The 21,233-nt window shown below is 36.0% G+C and overlaps 1 protein-coding gene across 1 annotated transcript in view; it reads left to right on the forward strand.

Moving 5' to 3' along the window:
- The window catches only part of LOC147363896 (uncharacterized), a 40,054-nt gene extending 19,309 nt beyond the window's left edge, over positions 1 to 20,745 (forward strand). Inside the window, exon 2 of the mRNA XM_086319347.1 lies at positions 19,789 to 20,745. Coding sequence (XP_086175473.1) covers positions 19,789 to 19,839 — 51 coding nt within the window. The 3' untranslated portion in view covers positions 19,840 to 20,745. The remainder of the gene's footprint in view (positions 1 to 19,788) is intronic.
- Positions 20,746 to 21,233: the final 488 nt, after the last annotated feature.

Raw genomic sequence — 21,233 nt, forward strand, 5'->3', positions numbered from 1 at the left:
ATACATAGCTAATGTTTATAAAAGTTTAATAAGGATATGCTTCTGTTGCTAAGTCTCATAAGACAATCTCTATATTGGGTATCAGTTCAGTTCAGTCGCTCAGTTTTGTCCGACTCTTTGTGACCCCATAGACCACAGCATGCCAGGCCTCCCTGTCCATCACAAACTCCCAGAGTTTACCCAAACTCATTTCCAGTTGAGTCGGTGATGAGTCGGGTCTAGATGTTGTAACTGAAAGTGGGGTACAGCTATTTACCACTCAAAAGTCAATAAAGATTCAAGGTTCATGGAAAGGAAAGTTTGCTTTATTTTGGATGCCACCCACTAGGAGAGGGAGAGAGGGGAGAGGATGGATGCCTGTCCAAAGGCTGACTTCCCACCCTCTGCTGATAATCAGTGGTCAGGAGCTTTTACAGACAGAGGGAGGAGGCTACATACTGAAAAGACATTGCCAGCTCTGAAGGTCATTTTGAAATTAGTCATCTCGATGGTCTGACCAGCATCATTTTGGTTGTTTTATGTACAGTTCATCTTCAGTTACAGAGTCATTTTCCCCCCTTTTTTTGAGGCCAGCTCTTAGAATTGTAGCAGCTTATGTCATGGCTATGGTCTGGTCATCGTGTATTAATAGTTAACTTCTCCCAGCTGGTGGAGGTTTTAGTATCTGCAGAACAGCTCACAAGATATGGCTCAAAATATTATCTATAGCCCTTGAGAAGTAGCTAAAGGTTTTGATAAGGAACTAAATGTCCTCGACTATGCTTAATGACTCCATTATTATTATTTGTTCTCCTTTGACTGTTTTCCTTTGCTTCTGCATTTTCTCACTTCTCTGATTAAACGTTTTCTTTGGCTGAAGCTTTTCCACAGACAAAAGTCAGGCAAAGGACATTGTGGGTGAGTACCACAGAATCCTGCTCTGTCTCAGTAATGTTATAGAACAGATGTGGAACTAGAACTTTGCAATGCCATGATTAAAGTACCTGCCTCCAATAACCACGTCATAGAAAACTGTGTCCCTTATACTTTATACTCCACAAAAATAACATCTCTGTTTTAGTTATGATTTGGTTTGGGTCACTGCCCTATGTAGGGGGATAATGTAGATCATTAGGTTGCAGAAAAATCAAGCATGTATAAATAAATACACATAAATAAAAATGCCATAACATTGTTCTTTTATAGAAATTATATAATAATAAGGCAGCATGGGAGAAACAGAGTAAAAAGAAAAGGAGGAGGAAAAAGAAGAAGAATAAAAGATTGCTTCTAAGAAATGCACTGAAATAATAAGATTGGTGCTAGGTACTTTTATGATGTCTAATTCTCCAATCCTGTGTGTATAATTACCCCCTTATTTAGGGGTAGAGAAACGGAAGCTTAAAATGTGGATAAAATACAATCATTTTGATAATCCACAAATTAAAAGTAGATGGTTGATCAAAGAGAAAGACATAACAATTTTAAATATCTATGCACCCAACATAGAAGCACCTTGATACATAAGACAAACACTAACAGACATAAAAGGAGAAATTGACAATAAAACAGTAATAGTTGGAGACTTTAATACCCACTCACTCCAATGGACAGATCATCAAAATAGAAACTTAATAAGGAAACATAAGTCTTAAATGATACATTAGATGAGATGGATCTCATTGATATCTTCAGAACATTCCATCCAAATGCAGAAGAATACACCTTCTTCTCAGGTGCACATGGAACAGTCTCCAGGATAGACCACATCTTGGGTCACAAATCAAATCTCAGTAAATTTAAGAAAATTGAAATCATATCAAACATCTTCTCTGACCACAACACTATAAGAATAGATATCAATTACAAGAAAAATCTGTAAGACACACAAACACATGGAGATTAAACAATATGTTTCTAAATAACAGGTTACTGAAGAAATCAAAATTGAAATCAAAAAATTTCTAGAAACAAATGACAATGAAAACATGACAACTCAAAACCTATGAGATGCAGCAAAAGCAGTTATAAGAGGAAGTTTACAGCAATACAATCCTATATCAAGAAATAAGAAAAACATCAAATAGACAGCTTAACTTTACACCTGGAAATACACAACTTAACTTTTTACAACTGGAAAAAGAAGAAGAACAACAAAAAAATTAGTATAGGAAAAGATACCATAAAGATCTGTGTAGAAATAAGTGAAAAAGAAATGAAAGGAACAATAGTAAAGATTAATAAAACTAAAAGCTGGTTATTCATGAAAATACGCAAAATTGACAAACCTTTAGCCAGACTCATCAAGGAAAAGAGAATAATCAAATCAACAAAATTAGAAATGAAAAAGGAGAGGTTACAACAGACAATGCAGAAATACAAAAGATTATAAGAGACTATTATGAACAACTATATGGCAATAAAATGAATAACCTGGAAGAAATGGATAGATTCTTAGAAAAGTTCAATCTTCGAAGACTGAACCAGGAAGAAATATAAATTATTAACAACCCAATTGCAAGTGCTGAAATTGAAGCTGTGATAAAAAATCTTCCAAAAAGAAAAGCCCAGGACCAGATGGCTTCACAGGAGAATTCTATCAAACATTTAGAGAACAGAGAATGCCTATACTTCTAAAACTCTTTTTAAAAATTGCAGAGGAAGAAACACTTCTAAACTCATTCTATGAGGCCACCATCACCCTGACACCAAAAGCAGAAACAGACAACACACAAAAAAGAAAACTACCAGCCAATATCAATGATGAACATAGAAGCAAAAATCCTCAACAAAATTTTAGCAAACAGAATTCAGCAACACATCAAAAAGCTGATACACCATGATCAAGTTGGGTTTATTCCAGGGATGCAAGGATTCTTCAATATACTCAAATCAATCAATGTGATACACCATATTAACAAATTGAAAGATAAAAACCATGTGATAATCTCAATAGATGCAAAAATAGCCTTTGACAAAATTCAGCAACCATTTATGATTAAAACTCTTCAAAAAATGGGCATAGAAGGAACCTACTTCAACATAGTAAAGGTCATAGATGATAAGCCTACACCAAACATTATTCTCAATGATGAAAAACTGAAAGCATTTCCCTAAGATCAGGAACAAGACAAGGGTGTCCACTTTGACCACTATTATTCAATATAGTTCTGGAAGTCCTAGCTACAGCAATCAGAGAAGAAAAAGAAATAAAAGGAATCCATATCAGGAAAGAAGTAAAGCTCTCCCTGTTTGTAGTTGACGTGATACTGTAAATAGAAAACCCTGAAGATAGTATCAGAAAATTACTAGAGCTGATCAATGAATTTAGCAAAGTTTCAGGATACAAAATCAATACACAGAAATCATATGCATTTCTATATACTAACAATGAAAAATCAAAAAGAGAAATTAAGGAATAAATCTCATTCACCATTGCAATGAAAAGAATTAAAATCTAGGAATAAACTTACCTAAGGAGACAAAAGAACTGTACACAAAAAATTATAAGACACTAATGAAAGAAATCAAAAATGACATAAACAGATGGAGAGATATTCCATGTTCCTGGGTAGGAAGATTCCATATTGTGATAACGATTATTATGCAATCTACAGATTCAGTGTGATCCCTATCAAATTACCAATGACATTTTTCACAGAAATAGAACAAAAAGTTTCACAATTCATATGGAAACACAAAAGACCCCGAATAGTCAAAGCAGTCTTGAGAAAGAAGATTGGAGCTGGAGGAATCAACCTTCCTAACTTCAGATTATACTACAAAGCTACAGTCATCAAGCCAGTATGGTACTGGCACAGAAACAGAAATATAGAACAATGGACCAAGATAGAAAGCCCAGAAATAAACCCATGCACCTATAGATACCTTATTTTTGATGAAGCAAAAATATACAGTGGGGCAAAGCCAGCCTCTTCAATAAATGATGCTGGGAAAACTGGACAGCTACAAGTAGAGGAATGAAATTTGAATACTTCCTAATGCATACACAAAGAAAAAATGGATTAAAGACCTAAATATAGGACCAGAAACTATTAAACTCTTAGAGGAAAACATAGCCAGAACCCTCGATGATGTAAATCAAAGCAAGATCCTCTATGATCCACCTCCTAGAGTAATGGAAATAAAAACAAAAGTAAACAAGTGGGGCCTGATTAGACTGAAAAGCTTTTGCACAGCAAAGAAACTATAAGCACAGTGAAAAAACAACCCTCAGAAGGGGAGAAAACAATAGCAAATGAAAAAACTGACAAAGGATTAATTTCCAAAGTGTACAAGCAGCTCATACAACTCAATACCAGAAAAACAAAAAACCCAATCAAAAAGTCAGAAAAAGACCTAAACAGACATTTCTCCAAAGAAGACATACAGATGGCTAGCAAACACATGAAAAGATGCTCAACATTGCTTATTATAAGAGAAATGCAAATCAAAACTACAATGAGATATCACCTCACACCCATCAGACTGGCCATCATCAAAAAGTCTACAAACATAAATACTGGAGAGGATGTGGAGAAAAGGGAACAGTCTTGCACTGTTGGTGGGAATGTAAATTGATACAGCCACTATGAAAGACGGTATGGAGATTCCTTAAAAAACAAAACAAACAAACAAACAAACAAAACTAGGAATAAAAACACCATGTGACCCAGCAATTCCACTCCTAGGCATATACCCTGAGGAAACCAAAATTGAAAAAGAACATGTATCCCATTGTTCATTGCAGCACTATTTACAATAGCTAGAACATGGAAGCCAGAGAAGGCAATGGCACCCCATTCCAGTACTCTTGCCTGGAAACTCCCATGGATGGAAGAGCCTGGTAGGCTGCAGTCCATAGGGTTGCTAAGAGTCGGACACAACTGAGTGACTTCACTTTCACTTTTCACTTTCATGCATTGAAGAAGGAAATGGCAACCCCCTCCAGTGTTCTTGCCTGGAGAATCCCAGGGATGGGGGAGCCTGGTGGGCTGCCGTCTGTGGGGTCACACAGAGTCAGACACGACTGAAGTGACTTAGCAGCAGCAGCAGAACATGGAAGCAACCTAGATGCCCATTGACAGATGAATGGATAAAGAAGCTGTGGTACATATACACAATGGAATATTACTCAGCCATAAAAAGGAACACCTTTGAGTCAGTTCTAATAAGGTGGATGAAACTAGGGCCTATTATACAGAGTGAAGTAAGTCAGAAAGAGAAAGATAAATATCATAGTCTAACACATAGATATGAAATCTAGAAAAATGGTACTGAAGAATTTATTTGCAGAGCAGCAGTGGAGAAACAGACGTAGAGAATAGACTTATGGATGTGGGGGGAGGGGAGGAGATGGTGAGATGTATGGAGACAGTAACATGGAAACTTACATTACCATGTATAAAGTAGATGGCAGATGGGAATTTGCTGTATGGCTCAGGAAACTCAAACAGGGCTCTATGTCAACCTGGAGGGGTGGGATGGGGAATGAGATGGGAGGTGGGTTCTGGAGAGAGGAGATATATGTGTAGCTATGGCTGATTCATGTTGAGGTTTGACAGAAAACAACAAAATTCTGTGAAGCAATTATCCTTCAATAAAAATATATTAATTTTTAAAAAAGTAGATGGTTGCTTCTGTGATAGGGTTTTTCTTTCGTTCCAAATTGCCTTTTTGCAGTCCCTCTAAAGACCCAAATAGTCATCCTAGGGTCTTGAACTGCAGACCACTTTTTCAGAATCTCCTACTAAAATATAAATAATCTACTCTCTAATAGTATTATTTTAACTCATGTGTTCCAATCATCATGTTTTATAAGGACAAAAATTCAGAGCGATTTAATTGGTAATATGAAGACCAGAAGCCAGGAAAATACAAAAGCATTGGCAAATCTCTACGTTCTAGTAAATGAGTTATTTTGTCACCCTTAAATATAAATGAAATGTCATTGAAAGAAAACTGATTTTTTTTCCCCTGACAGTTTATCATTAGAAATAGTTCCATTTTCCTTAAGGAATTAAAAAAGACTGATATAGTGAAAAAGAAGTGAAATACAATTATACTCTTTGTAGGAAAAGACAATGGAAGGAATCTTACATTTTTTCTGAAAGACCTACTCAGTGGTAAAGAATCTGCCTGTCAATGCAGGAGACTTGGGTTTGTTCCTTGGGTAAGGAAAAATCCCCTAGATGAGGAAATGGCAACTCACTCTAATATTCTTGCCTAGAAAATCCCGTGGACAGAAGAGCCTGGTGGGCTACAGTCATAGAGAGTCAGACACAAGTGAGCGCACACACACACACACACACACAGACACACACACGTACACATAAATCAGATTAGTTTAGTCGCTCAGTCGTGTCTGACTCTGCGACCCCATGAATCGCAGCATGCCAGGCCTCCCTGTCCATCAGCAACTCCCGGAGTTCTCCCAGACTCACGTCCATCAAGTCAGCGATGCCATCCAGCCATCTCATCCTCTGTCGTCCCCTTCTCCTCCTGCCCCCAATCCCTCCCAGCATCAGAGTCTTTTCCAATGAGTCAACTCTTCGCATGAGGTGGCCAAAGTACTGGAGTTTCAGCTTTAGCATCATTCCTTCCAAAGAAATCCCAGGGCTGATCTCCTTCAGAATGGACTGGTTGGACTCCTTGCAGTCCAAGGGACTCTCAAGAGTCTTCTCCAACACCACAGTTCAAAAGCATCAATTCTTCGGCACTCAGCCTTCTTCACAGTCCAGCTCTTACATCCATACATGACCACTGGAAACACCATAGCCTCGACTAGACGAACCTTTGTTGGCAAAGTAATGTCTCTGCTTTTTTTTTTCTTCAGATTTTATTTATTTATTTTTTGGGTAATTTTATTTTTATTTTTTTAATTTTATTCTATTTAACTTTACAATGTTGTATTGGTTTTGCCATGTATCAAAATGAATCTGCCACAGGTATACATGTGTTGCCCATCCTGAACACTCTGCTTTTGAATATGCTATCTAGGTTGGTCATAACTTTCCTTCCAAGGAGTAAGCGTCTTTTAATTTCATGGCTGCAGTCACCATCTGCAGTGATTTTGGAGCCCAGAAAAATAAAGTCTGACACTGTTTCCACTGTTTCCCCATCTATTTCCCATGAACTGATGGGACCGGATGCCATGATCTTCGTTTTCTGAATGTTGAGCTTTAAGCCAACTTTTTCACTCTCCACTTTCACTTTCATCAAGAGGCTTTTGAGTTCCTCTTCACTTTCTGCCATAAGGGTGGTGTCATCTGCATTTCTGAGGTTATTGATATTTCTCCCATCAATCTTGATTCCAACTTGTGTTTCTTCCAGTCCAGTGTTTCTCATGATGTACTCTGCATATAAGCTAAATAAACAGGGTGACAATATACAGCCTTGATGTACTCCTTTTCCTATTTGGAACCAACTTACCACAAAATTAGGCACATAGATGTCTCATTAAATGATGGGTTCATTACCATCTTCATCATAATCACCATCCATTTTTCCTTATAAGATTCATGTTTAGCAAATCAATATGCAATGATTTGAGGTTAACTATTAATATCTTTAGTGAAAGACCCTAGGGCTTAACAATGTGAAATACATACTTTGTGAAGTAATGGAAATTCACAGATTTCAGGAAAGGATTTTTTCCCCTTTTCCCTCAAATATCAACTACACAGCATTTGATGATCTTACATAACTGATTGACCTTAGTGGCATATTGATATTGTACATATTGTATTGATTGGAATGCCAGCTCAACAAAGCACTCCAACTAGGTATTTTTGTACCTATGAACATTTATAAACTGCCTCAAGTTCAGAGTTCTGATCCTTGCTAACATGTTCGCTTTTAGTATATTCTGTTCCCTCACTTTGGATCCAGAATATAATAAATATTTTTTTTCAAGTGAACACATTTACCCCTTAGCTGAGAGGCCAAATAGCTTAAAATGTGTTATAATAAAAAATTTATTGTTTCTGTCTTGATAAATTGGGAATGTGGCTTTTTCAAGCTAGTTTTATACATGAGAATGGATAGCTTTTAGTAATTGTCAGTATTGACTACTATTAATATTATACTTCACTTCCAGAGTAAAAATTTGTCAAGAGTAACATAAAACTGTGCGTGTCCGTGCTTCATCTGACATTCCCTTCTTTAATGTAGAGCAATCAAACCCCAGGTCCTGGAAGTATGACAGCTGTACTGCTGCTCTTCTGTGTTCCTGGGCTGTTCATTAGGTTTTCTTTCTTTTTTCTTTTTCCTTTTTAAATAAAAGATAGTTTCCTTTAATCTATTCTTTCTCTTTTTTAAATAAAAGATAACTTCTTTTTTTATATATTTTTATCTGCTCTTTCTCTTCTAGAAAAACACCACTCTCTCTGCTTATGTCTATCATATTTTCTTCAATTTTCAATGAAATGTTGTCTGCTTTTCCCAGTAACTCAGGGTCTTAGCTTTTGTATCAGTCAGACATGGAAAGAGATACATAATGTTTCCAGCTTCCCTTTTCTCTAGCAGTCTTTCTCTGGAGTAACATCTGTGTCAGAAAGATTATACTTACAGGTAGTGGACATTCCTCAAATATTCTAGACTCCACTTACCTAGCAAAGATTGTTTTCAATTTTGTATACATTTTTAATCGACATACTGAAGAAATTCTAGTAAAGGCTTTTTTAGGGCTTGCTCTCAGTCTGGTCCAACTTTTTGCAACCCTTTGGACTGTAACTCACCAGGCTCTCTGGCCATAGAAATGTGCAGGCAAGAATACTGGAGTGGATTGCCATTTCCTCCTCCAGGGGATCTTCCTGACCCAGGCATCAAATCCATGTCTCCTGCATTGCAGGCAGATTCTTTACCACTGAGCCAATTAGCCACACACTACATGCAAAGAGTTGACTCATTGGAAAAGACTCTGATGCTGGGAGGGATTGAGGGCAGGAGGAGAAGGGGACAACAGAGGATGAGATGGCTGGATGGCATCACTGACTCGATGGACATGAGTCTGAATGAACTCCGGGAGTTGGTGATGGACAGGGAGGCCTGGCATGCTGCGATTCCTGGGGTCGCAAAGAGTCGGACATGACTGAGCAACTGAACTGAACTGACTGAGAACCAGAAAACTGATAGTTTCAGTACTGGCTTTGAAATTAGATAAAAATAAATTTAATAATAGCCATTATACTAAATATCTAATTATGTATACTAACTATATATTATACTACCTAACATTTTACTAAATATATATACTATCATAGCATCCAGTCCCATCCCTTCGTGGCAAATAGATAAGGAAACAATGGGAATAGAGAGACTTTTTATTTTGGGGGGGCTCCAAAATCACTGCAGATGGTGACTGCAGCCATGAAATTAAAAGATGCTTGCTCCTTGGAATTCAAGATATGAGCAACCTAGACAGCATATTAAAAAGCAGAGACATGACTTTGCCAACAAAGGTCCATCTAGTCAAAGTTATTGTTTTCCCAGTAGTCGTGTACGGATGTGAGAGTTGGACTATAAAGAAAGCTGAGCACCAAAGAATGATGCTTTTGAACTGTGGTGTTGGAGAAGACTCTTGAGAGTCCCTTGGACAGAAAGGAGATCCAACCAGTCCATCCTAAAGAAAATCAGTCCTGAATATACATTGGAAGGACTGATGTTGAAGCTGAAACTCCAATATTTTGGCCACCTAATGCGAAGAGCTGACTCATTTGAAAAGACCCTGATGCTGGGAAAGATTGCAGTCAGGAGGAGAAGTGGATGACAGAGGATGAGATGGCTGGATGGCATCACCGACTCAATGGACATGAGTTGGAGTAAACTCTGGGAGTTGGTGATGGACAGGGAGACCTGGCTTGTGGCAGTCCATGGGGTCGCAAAGAGTTGGACATGACTGAGCAACTGAACTGAACTGATTATACTAACAGATGTAATTTCTGAAAGACAAAGGAAGGCATTAGTTATATTTATCAAAATTAAGAGGATGGGGAAAACAATGAGGTATCCAATATTAAGACCAAAAAGATGATCAATTAAAGAGCAAATATATTAAATAAGCAACAAATGTGAATGGATTAAATTTCACTATTAGAAGACAGACTGGACAGAAACAGTCTAAATGTATGGTGCTTTCAGGAAGTTATTTAAAACAGAAAACACTGGGAAACTAAGTGAGATGCTGATCACAAACATGCCAGGAAAGCATGTAAATGAGAAAAACACAAAGTTAATGTTAAGAAGTAGGCTTAAGCACAAAGCATAAAAGATATTTTCCACCCAAGATATTCAAATATAAACCAAATAATGAGTGATATTTTGTAATAAGACAAGCATCATCATCTACAGAATATTGAAACTATAAAAATAAATCTTTAAAAAGAAATAGGCAATTTTAAAAGTGAAATATATAAATCAGTAAAACAAAGATTTAATTTTTCCACCAATAAAATGCATTCCACTTAATTGGGGGCCTCTTAATGCTCATCAAGCATTATCTTTCAAGCTGACAGATGGTAGATAAATTTTATAACTTTTCTAGAAGGCAATTTTGCATTGTATATCAAAATCAAGGATCATTTGGCCATGGTAGTCTTAGAAAGATTTATATTCAGATTTATTTATTGAGCATATCATTATCCAAAAGTCCATAAAGTTGGAAACAATATAAATGTCTCACAATATGGAGTTTTAAAAATAAATGACAATAATGCAATCTAGTGTTTTAAATAATATGTATCATGTTCAAGGCATTGATTAAATCAATCAACATATATATAAAACCATCTGATTAGAAGAACAAGCCGATGAAGTAGAATTGTTTTTACTCCTTATTTTCATTTATGGGAACTGAGAAAGTGAGAAATTAATGAATTTGCTCAAGTTCAAAAGTCAATAATGGTAAAGCAGTGATTAAAGCTCAGGCAATCTGGCCCTGAGGCTCAGTTTCATAATCTCTGTATGCTGTAAAGTTTTTTAAATGAAAGCATCCATTATTAAAGAATAATTTGTATCCATGGAAGTATGATATTAAAAGGTTTTTCAAGAAAATGAGAAAATGTCCATGATATTGGTAAGTGCAATAAAATTTTACTGTGTAAGATATATGAATATATAAAACCATGACAGGGATGATTTATACAAAGGGTACTGCCAGAGAGGAAGGTATAGATAATTCATAATAATTTTATATCTTGTGAATTTCCCAACATTTCTAAAATAAATTTACTTCAATAAAAACACATAATAATTGTGGCAGTAAATGATCAGTATTTTATACCATAATCTGTCTACTATATGGTATCTTTATCATTTAGTAATACTGATATATTGAACAGTCAAATAAACAGCACCCAGAAGTTCCTGGAATGGTGCCTATAAAGTATACATATATTTATTCTTATTGATACCATAATTATTCAAGACTAGTTTTTTAAAAATTGTATGGCAAGAAATCAGTCTAAATCTGAATAACAAGTCTAAATCTGAATAAGAGCTGAGTGTGGGGGTGGACACAGAACTAAAAATGATATACATTCTTTCTAAAAAGAGAAACTAAAAAAAACTTGCTGAACTTGAATGTTAAAAAACAAAAAAGATTCCCAGGACCACAAAATTAACGTGCATAAAAAACAATATCTCAGTTTTTCTACTTCAGTGTACTTTGTCAGATTTCAAGGGTTCAAGATATTCTTCCAAAATGTTGAACCGTTGATCTGTGTTTTTCCTCTTCCTATTTCTCCTTCAGTTTGTTTTTTAAGGCAAAAGACAGAAATTAGACAAAGAGGAATAAAACCATTTGCCATAGAGCCACAGGCCTTTAACTTTCTCCTTGACACCGCCCAGGGTAAAATGGTTTGGTACAAGAAACACAAGATCCTAATTCTTAATTGAACTTTTCAGAACCAAATCTATATACATATATGTATGTAAATATCAAATAAGAGAGTCAGAAGAACAACCCCTATTATATATATAATAGACAAATAGAGAAAAAATATTCAATGTTCATATTCAATATGGTGGTTTGGTAAATATTTAGAATTTGGAATGTGGCTATGAGAGATGAATAGATTTCAGAATGCACAGTTTTAAAAGGAATGTGTTAATGAGTATTTGGAGTGAGCAAAGGAATGATAGGAGTCTGTTCTTTCTCTCTAGAAATGTACTTATTATTCGGCCCTTTGCCCTTACTTATACTCTACCCTAATTCTCAGCCTATATGTTCATTGCCAGAGTTATTGTTCAAAATGCAGAATAGATCTTGACAGTCTGTATAGAACCTGAGATATTTCCTTCATTTTCTTCTGGTGGTGGTGGTTGTTCAGTTGCCCAGTCTTGTCTGACTCTGTGACCCCATGGACTGCAGCATGCCAGGCTTCCCTGTCCATCACCAACTCCCAGAGCTTGCTCAAACTCATATCCGTTGAGTCGGTGATGCCATTCAACCATTTCATCTTCTGTCGTCCCCTTGTCCTCCTGCTTTCAGTCTTTCCCAGCATCAGGGTCTTTTCAAATGAGTCAGTTCTTCACATCAGGTGGTCGAAGTATTAGAGCTTCAGCATTAGTCCTTTCAATGAATATTCAGGACTCATTTCCTTTAGAATGGACTGGTTGGATCTCCTTGCAGTCCAAGGAATTCTCAAGAGTCTTCTCCAACACCACAGGTCAAAAGCATCAATTCTTTGGCGCTCAGCTTTCTTCACTGTCCAACTCTCACATCCATACATGACTACTGGGGAAAACCATAGCTTTGACTATATGGACCTTTGTTGGCAAAGTATGTCTCTGCTTTTTAATATGCTCTCTAGGTTTGTCATAGCTTTTCTTCCAAGGAATGGCTAGATCCATGAGGATGATATCCAACCATTTATAACACAGCTACACCTGCATTAACAACACCTCTGACTCCATCCTAACTAACCCTCTTGCTAGAAAAAAATTCTCAACATTCCAAACAAACCAAACTTTCAAATTTGTGTTTTTGCACGTCTTATTCAGTGTACTTAGTCCCTTTACTTCACCTGGTACTGAGATTTCTCTTTTTCCTCTATTTACAATTTTGGCTCTAATTGTGCATGAAAAATATTTACATTTGTGAGTTCCTAAAGGAAAAAAAAAATTCATACTCATAATCTTAGCACCCAGCACAGTGTCTGGTCCAAATTATTAATAGATAGTGATGGGATTAGGGATGAAATGAGGCATGCATGTTGGCAGACAGTGTTAAAATGAAGCAGGTGCAGTTGTTGAAAATCTGCATTTCATTTCTAAATAACTCAGTAATGAATGCATCTTTTTCCCTAAATTTCTAGAAAAGGAAGTTTTTTTTTCTTTTAAATTAATTAATTTATTTTAATTGGAAGCTAATCACTTTACAATAGTGTAGTGATTTTTGCCATACGTTGACATGAGTCAGCCATGGGTGTACATGTGTTCCCCATCCTGAATCCCTCTTCCCACCTCCCTCCCCATCCCATCCCTCAGGGTCATCCCAGTGCACCAGCTTTTTTTTTTTTTTTTTAAAGAAAAAAGCTCCACATAAAATCCATCTCTTTCTGCAGAGATCTAAGGACTATTTTGATAATGTTGTTGTGAGTGAGTCACCAGCTTAACCCCAATGATGTGCAACATGAAAGGCTCTCAGAGGGAACATGCAAACAGCCTGGGATCCCTTTGCTTGTACATCCATCAGTTACCAGCTTTGTTTTGTTCATTGTCATTCAGGGGCTAAGCCAGGTCCTACTCTTTGTGACCCCACAGACTGCAGCACAGGGCTTACTTGTTTACTTAAGTCCTGTTGTGACTTTTTATTAATATGAATTTGAGTATGTATTTCACCATGAATCTTTCTTTACTCCATTTTCAAAGTTAAATAAGCTTTCTATGGTCCTTAATTCTTCAATACAAAATTTTTAATGAATTCATTAAGCTTTCCCCCTACATCCACCAGAATCATTGATTATGATAGTGAAAGACTATACATAAAAATAATGTCCAGATCATTTATAAAAATAGAATTCTGACTCAAACTACCATAACCAGCCCAGGAAACAAAGCCATTATCTACAGTAATCAGCCCAATAAGCCAGCCTGTTAATCTACAACTTAGACTTATGGGAAGTCAGACCACTTTGTCTAGTCAAGAAAAACAAATAATAACTACTGAAATGGTAGGCTCTAACAGCCAGGGCCTGATTAATAACTGATACCTTTCCTAATTCTGTCCCCACTTCTAACTTAGGACCAACCTGAGAAGGCCAAATGTGTACCCATAACCAGTCAAGTGGAATCCACTTCTGTTTAGCCTGCCTTTAGTTTCTCTCGATAAAGCTGTCTTGCTTTTCTGCCTGCCTTCGTTTTGAGTCTGCTAAAGGCTAGTGATGGTGGTGGTGAACTCCCTTCGTATACACAAGCTCTGCAAAAATAAATGTTGCCTGTTTTAATTTGGTAGGCTCATTAATTTACACATTTCATTAAGCATATGGATTAGTCTGGGAGAAAATGAAAGATTTATGAGTTGTTCCATTCAAGAACATGGGCTACATTTCCATTTTTCAGAATATATTTTATTTGCATTGTTTTGTAGTAATCTTTATAGATGTATAATCTTTATTAGGCTAATAATGTATTATTCAAATTATATTTAATTCTGTTTTTCCTGCTAAATCTATCACTTCATTAAAGAGAAGTTCTAGAATTTCTAGACCCAGCTATTTAATATTTCTCTTCTGGCTGCTATTTATTTGATGCTATATTTTAGGTTTATATATGGCCTGGAGGTTTGTATCAGTTCAGTTCAGTGGCTCAGTCATGTCCGACTCTTTGCAACCCCATGAACTGCAGCACACCAGGCCTCCCTGTCCATCACCAACTCCCGGAGTCCACCCAAACCCATGTCCATTGAGTTAGTGATGCCATCCAGCCATCTCATCCTCTGTCATCCCCTTCTCCTCCTTCCCTCAATCTTTGCCAGAATCAGGGTCTTTTCCAATGAGTCAGCTCTTCACAAGAGGTGGCCAAAGTATTGGAGTTTCAGCTTCAACATCAATCCTTCCAATGAACACCCAGGACTGATTTCCTTTAGGATGGACTGGTTGGATCTCCTTTTTGTCCAAGGGACTCTCAAGAGTCTTCTCCAACACCACAGTTCAAAAGCATCAATTCTTTGGCGCTCAGCTTTCTTTATAGTCCAACTCTCACATCCGTACATGACCACTGGAGAAACCATAACCTTGACTAGATGGACCTTTGTTGGCAAAGTAATGTCTCTGCTTTTTAATGTGCATTAAACCATATATTTATTGGTAGCATTCCCAGCTGGTGGTAGTGGTAAAGAATCCACCTGCCAATGCAGGAGATGCAAGAAATATGAGTTTGATCCCTGGGTCAGGAAGATCCCCTGAAGAAGGAAATGGCAACCCCACTCCAGTGTTCTTGCCTGGGAAATTCTATAGACAGAGGAGCCTGGTGGGCTATAGTCCATGGAGTCACAGAGAGTCAGACACCATTGAGCCACTAAGCACATATTTCCTGTTATATAGAATTATGAATATGATATTTTTGTGTCTATTAACAATAATATATAATTGTTTGCACTTTATACCTTACCAGGCTCATTCTAATTACATTTCTTCTTTAATTCTCATAAGAATATGATGTGGATGTTTTCATTATGCTTACTTGAAAGACAAAAAACTTACTCAGAGATTAATTAATGTCCCAAAGCTAATAAAGGTACATGGGACTTCTATCATTCTTAGAATTCCAAAAGACAAACTCAGTTGTATTAGGGAAAGTCAAAATATTAGTGACTAGTATGCATGATAAATCTGGAACTTGTTCTTTCTAATGGATCTTCTTCTATCAGTAAATATATAATTATAAATGTAATTTTGGTGGTATATGGTTTTATAATAAGTCCAGAACGTATCACTATTAAAATCCATGAGAAGTGTGTATTGATTATGTTATGCGAGATGTTGGATTAGCCAGATCATGTCATTCTTTATATCCATACGATTTTCTAGTATGTAAACTTAGCAGTACTTCTTAGCTTTTCTAAATATCAAAGTTGTCATCTGTGAAATGTGGTTATTCATAGTATTTACATTAGGGATATTAATAAGTATTTATGTAGAACTGGGTCAGACATATAGTAAGCCCTCAATAGCAGGTTAGTTGATGTTTCTGCTAGTAATAGTAGCTTCCTTCTCATAGTTGTCACCATCTTCACAACATCATTCTGCCTGGTTGACTAACAGGAGTTACAGCTGGACTTTCATAATTCAACTGGGGATCATTTACCAAGCATTAAATAAAAAAGCCTATGAAAGCAGTTTTATCAAAATAAACTAGATAAAATAATATTTATTAGAATCATGTTGTTTAATAATCTTATATTTTATTTCTGAATGTATCAATTGGGGTATACCTGTGGCAGATTCATTTTGATATTTGGCAAAACTAATACAATATTGTAAAGATTAAAAATAAAATAAAATTTTAAAAAAAATGAATGTATTATTCAAAAGACATTTTCCAATAAGTACCCACTGTTTTCACATCTACTTTTTGATGGTAACAAGTTATGGTGTAAGCCAAATTTTTCAGAATTTTTTTCTAGACTTTTAAATTTTTAAGATAGTTTATGTTTAAAGTGTAAAGATGAGCCACTTGTTTACCTGCATCATGGGTACTAATATGATAAGCAATGTTCTTTAGGGACAACTTACCCATAATTCCCAGCATATATAATAACAGAAAGAGTTATAACAGAAAATTGAGAGTCACTTATTCAAAAGCCATATCACAATTTGTCACAAAGCATAACACCTTTTGCCTGTAGCTCTTTTGGATGGATATAATGTCTCACTTATTTTAAAGTTTCTTTTTCCTAAAAATATCCAGAGGCATCAATTCACACTGAACTAATGGCGACAATTTTGTTCTAAATCCCTGAGGAAAGAAGATGTCAGAATGTTGGGGGGATTGACTTCTTTTTTTAATCTTCTCCCTAGGAACCATTTGAAAAATGGTGCTTCTAGTGACATAGATGCAGGTCTTGTAACACGAAGTTAAATTTGCTGTCCTTTCAAAGGCAAAGCTTTATTTATGCCCTGAAAATTCAAAGGCATTTGGAAATCTCTTGATTGACTTGGACATTTATTTGACTCTGCATCAAACAAATAACCAATTCAAAACAACCAAGCATTCTGCACTGCCAGTCTTCACCTCCGAGGTGAAATCTCAGTCAATAAAAGGTTCATATTGGAAAATGTGAGTGACATTTAACTAAGGGGTGCAAAGTATACGGCTGTGTTTTTGACACTAGTCCTCCCACACAACTGTCAGCAAGCCTAAATTAACGCTGGAAGTTCTATAGGTTTCAATGATGGATGAATATATTTAAGCCACATCACAGAACCACAGAAGTAATGAGCTTTGCAGTTTTTTCCAGTGCCTATATGTTTGCGTAATCTCTTTTGATTTTGCTTAACCATCTTCCTGCATCACTGTTGACACTGTTATAAAATTCATACATGTTTCGCAGATGAAATATACTATGTATTCCCCTAAGAAGGGGTATCAAGTTGTCACTGTCATAAAATGAAGATCCTTTATACCAAATCAGTAATTTTTTTGTAAATCAAAAGTAATTATAACCACCTGGGATGTGCTCACTTTATTATTGGAGAATATGTTTGTATTATTTCTAGACATCATTTCAGATGTAATCTTTATGTCCTTTCACCTCCTCTTCTCCATACACTTCCTCAGGAATCAGCATTCAGAAGTTGAATATATAAGGAGTGAGTACGAGACTAATGTTGAGAGACTTAGCACAGAACATTTCTGTAAAATGCAAACTCATTCTTAATTATGTAACCTGGGCACACAGTGTCATACCCATTCTGATTTTACAGCACATATTTCCATGTCCTGCGCTGAACCCTCCTTTATGAATGAAAAAAAAGACAAAAGGTGTTATTCTTTTTGATAAACTATAATGTAGCTTTTAAATAAGCTTTTAAATGGTTCCATTTGCTTAAGACAAAAACAGGTAGATGGCTATATGTGGCCCATGGGTCATAGTTTAGTGACATATGCTTAGATAGTTATAAAAACTCATGTCTTTTCAGAAACCAGTCAAGCCCTTTCTATTAGTGTTGGTCAGTGCAAAAAAACAAAACGAGAGGATACTCTAATTTCTTTAAATTTGAAGTTCATATGACAATGAACTCATTAGCTCTCTGGCTTAATTTCTACACGTACAGTAGGAAAAAATAATGCCTCAACATTTTCTGCACTTTTGTGAAGTCCTAGAAAATGAGAAAGGCAAAAATGACCTTCAGTTTTAGTCCTTTTGAAAGTCACCATTCAATTGTCAATAACAATGTGCTCAGTCTGACTGAAAGGTCTTGTACCGTAAGTGCAGAATGCTCTATTATGAAAACAATTCTGTTCATGAGGAAGCCATTTCTGTTTCTCTAGGATGAAGTAAACCAAGTAAAATTTTCACATATATTCAACTCTGAGATAACCGATATTTGTGTAGTTGTTGTAACTTGCCTGTTGTATTTTGTATTGTTCAAAGCAGACTTTACAAGTTTAAGTACAAAGATTTGGACATTGTATTTTTATATTTGGGCTTCCCTGGTGGCTCAGACGGTAAAGCGTCTGCCTGCAATGCGGGAGACCCAGGTTCGATTCAGTGGACTTTGAGATAAGTATTTCTACCATGTGGACCACAGCAAGCTGATATAAAGCAAAACATGTATTTAAGATCAGAAAGTTGTAAAAAGAATTATATATTTTCTTCCTAAGAATTAGGAAATTAAATACAATAGGTAGTTAGTTTTCTATGGTTGATTCATTACTATCTTCTACTAGAAAATTAGACTCTAAAATGAAACCAATTCAATCCTGGGGTTAACCAAGCAGATGTTTGGCTAAAACATATTTTCCCTGGTCAGTTAATACAAGAAAAAAACAACAAAAAAAAGCCCCAGATGTTGTAGAACCTTACCTACCTCAGAAATTTTGAATCAAATTCCTTAAGACCTGCTTAATTCAGGATCCATTTTCAGATCTTAAGCCCAAATCATAAACCTGAATGCTAGAATATTTATTGATTAATATTTTCTTTTATAGCCATGATTGAAAATTCAATCTTTCAAAAAGTTAAATCATTACTTATATTATATGGAAAATACCCCAGTATATCTTTAAATTTTTATTAAACCTACTAGGATCAGCAAATTTATTATTTTTATACCTGATATTTTTCACATGTGATAAAATGGATGTTTGTAATACAAATGTGATAAGTGTATTTATTTAATGAGGCTAAGTTGGTGTTTTCATTGAAGGGGACTTTGCCAAGTGCCTTTTTTGTTTTTTTTTATGTAGTAATCCCATTTTCATGATAAGCACTGAGGAGTGTGAAAAAGACAGCGGTTTAGATAATTTTTGTCCAATGTATTCATTCTAGTAAGCTGTTGAAATAGGTTAGGAGAATGATTCACTTTTTTAAATACTTGAGGCAAATTAAATTCTTAGGCTTGAGGGTTGGGGATAGAAATAGGTCAGAGTTTGCTAGATAGTATTCACATGGAATTTATTGAAAAAGTACAAGTAATAGATAAAGTTGGAAACGATGCTAGTCATTATCGCATCCTCACAGGAAGTTAACGCAATGATAAATAGCAGATCCATATCATTAGAGAGACTCTGCCGCCAAAAATAAAGCAGTCAGTCATGGAAACTCTTAAAAACCCTAATTTTGATACAGTCCTTTTGACTTAGGTGGCTCAGACGGTAAAGTGTCTGCCTACAATGTGGGAGACCTGGATTTGATCCCTGCGTCAGGAAGATCCTCTGGAGAAGGAAATGGCAGCCCACTCCAGCCTTCTTGCCTGGAAAATCCCATGGACGGAGGATCCTGGTGGGCTACAGTTTGTGGGGTCGCAAAGAGTTGGACACGACTGAGGGACTTCACTTACTTCAATACATGTTAATGTAATTGGTGGTTTATCAGTAAAGTTGGTAACTTATAAGAGGATAAGAGGATACTATAGATGAATTTTAGTAAAGGTCTCCAAATTTTTTTTTTTTTTTTTAATGGCAGAAACCAATTAGCTGTTCACAGCATCCATTTCCCTTTTTCACTGGGCACATATCTAGACTTATTCTTCAGGGCTTCTTTTATTTAAATATTACCATGTGACTGAATTCTAGCCAAGAGGATGTGTATGGGTTTGACATGCACCACTGTCAGCCTGGCCCATAAAACCTCCCATGTGATTCTTTCTCTTCTATCTCTCTCTCTCCATTTTTGCCAACTGATGTTGATGTCCTAAGAGACCATGCAGCCACGTGTTATTAATAAATACGGCACCGCCTCCTTTTGGGAATCTTGCATGATTGCATAGAATGGGCGGCAGCTTGGTTTTTTTCTCACCGCATCCCAGTTGTACTCACAGTATAAACAAGATGAAAAATGTAGTCAAACTACCAAGATTGGACATTGACACCAAAAATAAAGACAACAAAAGCAAAAAAAAAAAAAAAAAGGAACTACATCAAGTTAAAGACCTTTGACACAGCAAAGGAAACCATCAACAAAATGATAAAGCAACCTATAAAATGAAAGAAATTACTTGTAAATCATATATCTGACAAGGGGTTAATATCCAAAATATATAAAGAACTCATCCGACTCAACAACAGCAACAGCAAAACAAAACAAAACAAAACAAGAACAAAAAAATGATTAAAAATAGGTGGAGGATCTAAATATACATTTTCAAAATATATATACAGATGGTCAAAATATATGAGTGCTCAGATCACTGCTCGGCAGGGGGGTGAAATATGAACCTCCACTTGTTAGACTGGCTCTTATTTTAAATACTACCAGTGTTGGTGAGGAGGTGTAGAAAAGAACCCCTGTGCACTGTTGGTGTGAATGTAAATTGGTGCTGCCACTACAAAAACCAGTGTGGAGCTTCCTCAAAAAAAAAATTAAAAACAAAACTATCATGATCCAGTAATTCACTTCTGCATATTTATGCAAAGAAAATAAAAACACAAACTCACAAAGATGTACGCACCCCCATGTTTATTATAGCATTGTTTACAAAAGCCGAGATATGGAAGCAACTGTATCTTGACAATTGACAGTTGGATGTCTATTGGATGAATTGGTAAAAAGATGTGAATAATAATGGAATATTATTTAGCCATAAAAG

This window comes from Bos grunniens, chromosome 10 (genome assembly GCF_055505025.1).
Source record: "Bos grunniens cultivar Pamir isolate PY7600 chromosome 10, Bosgru_T2T1.0, whole genome shotgun sequence".
NCBI classification, from domain to species: Eukaryota; Metazoa; Chordata; class Mammalia; order Artiodactyla; family Bovidae; genus Bos; species Bos grunniens.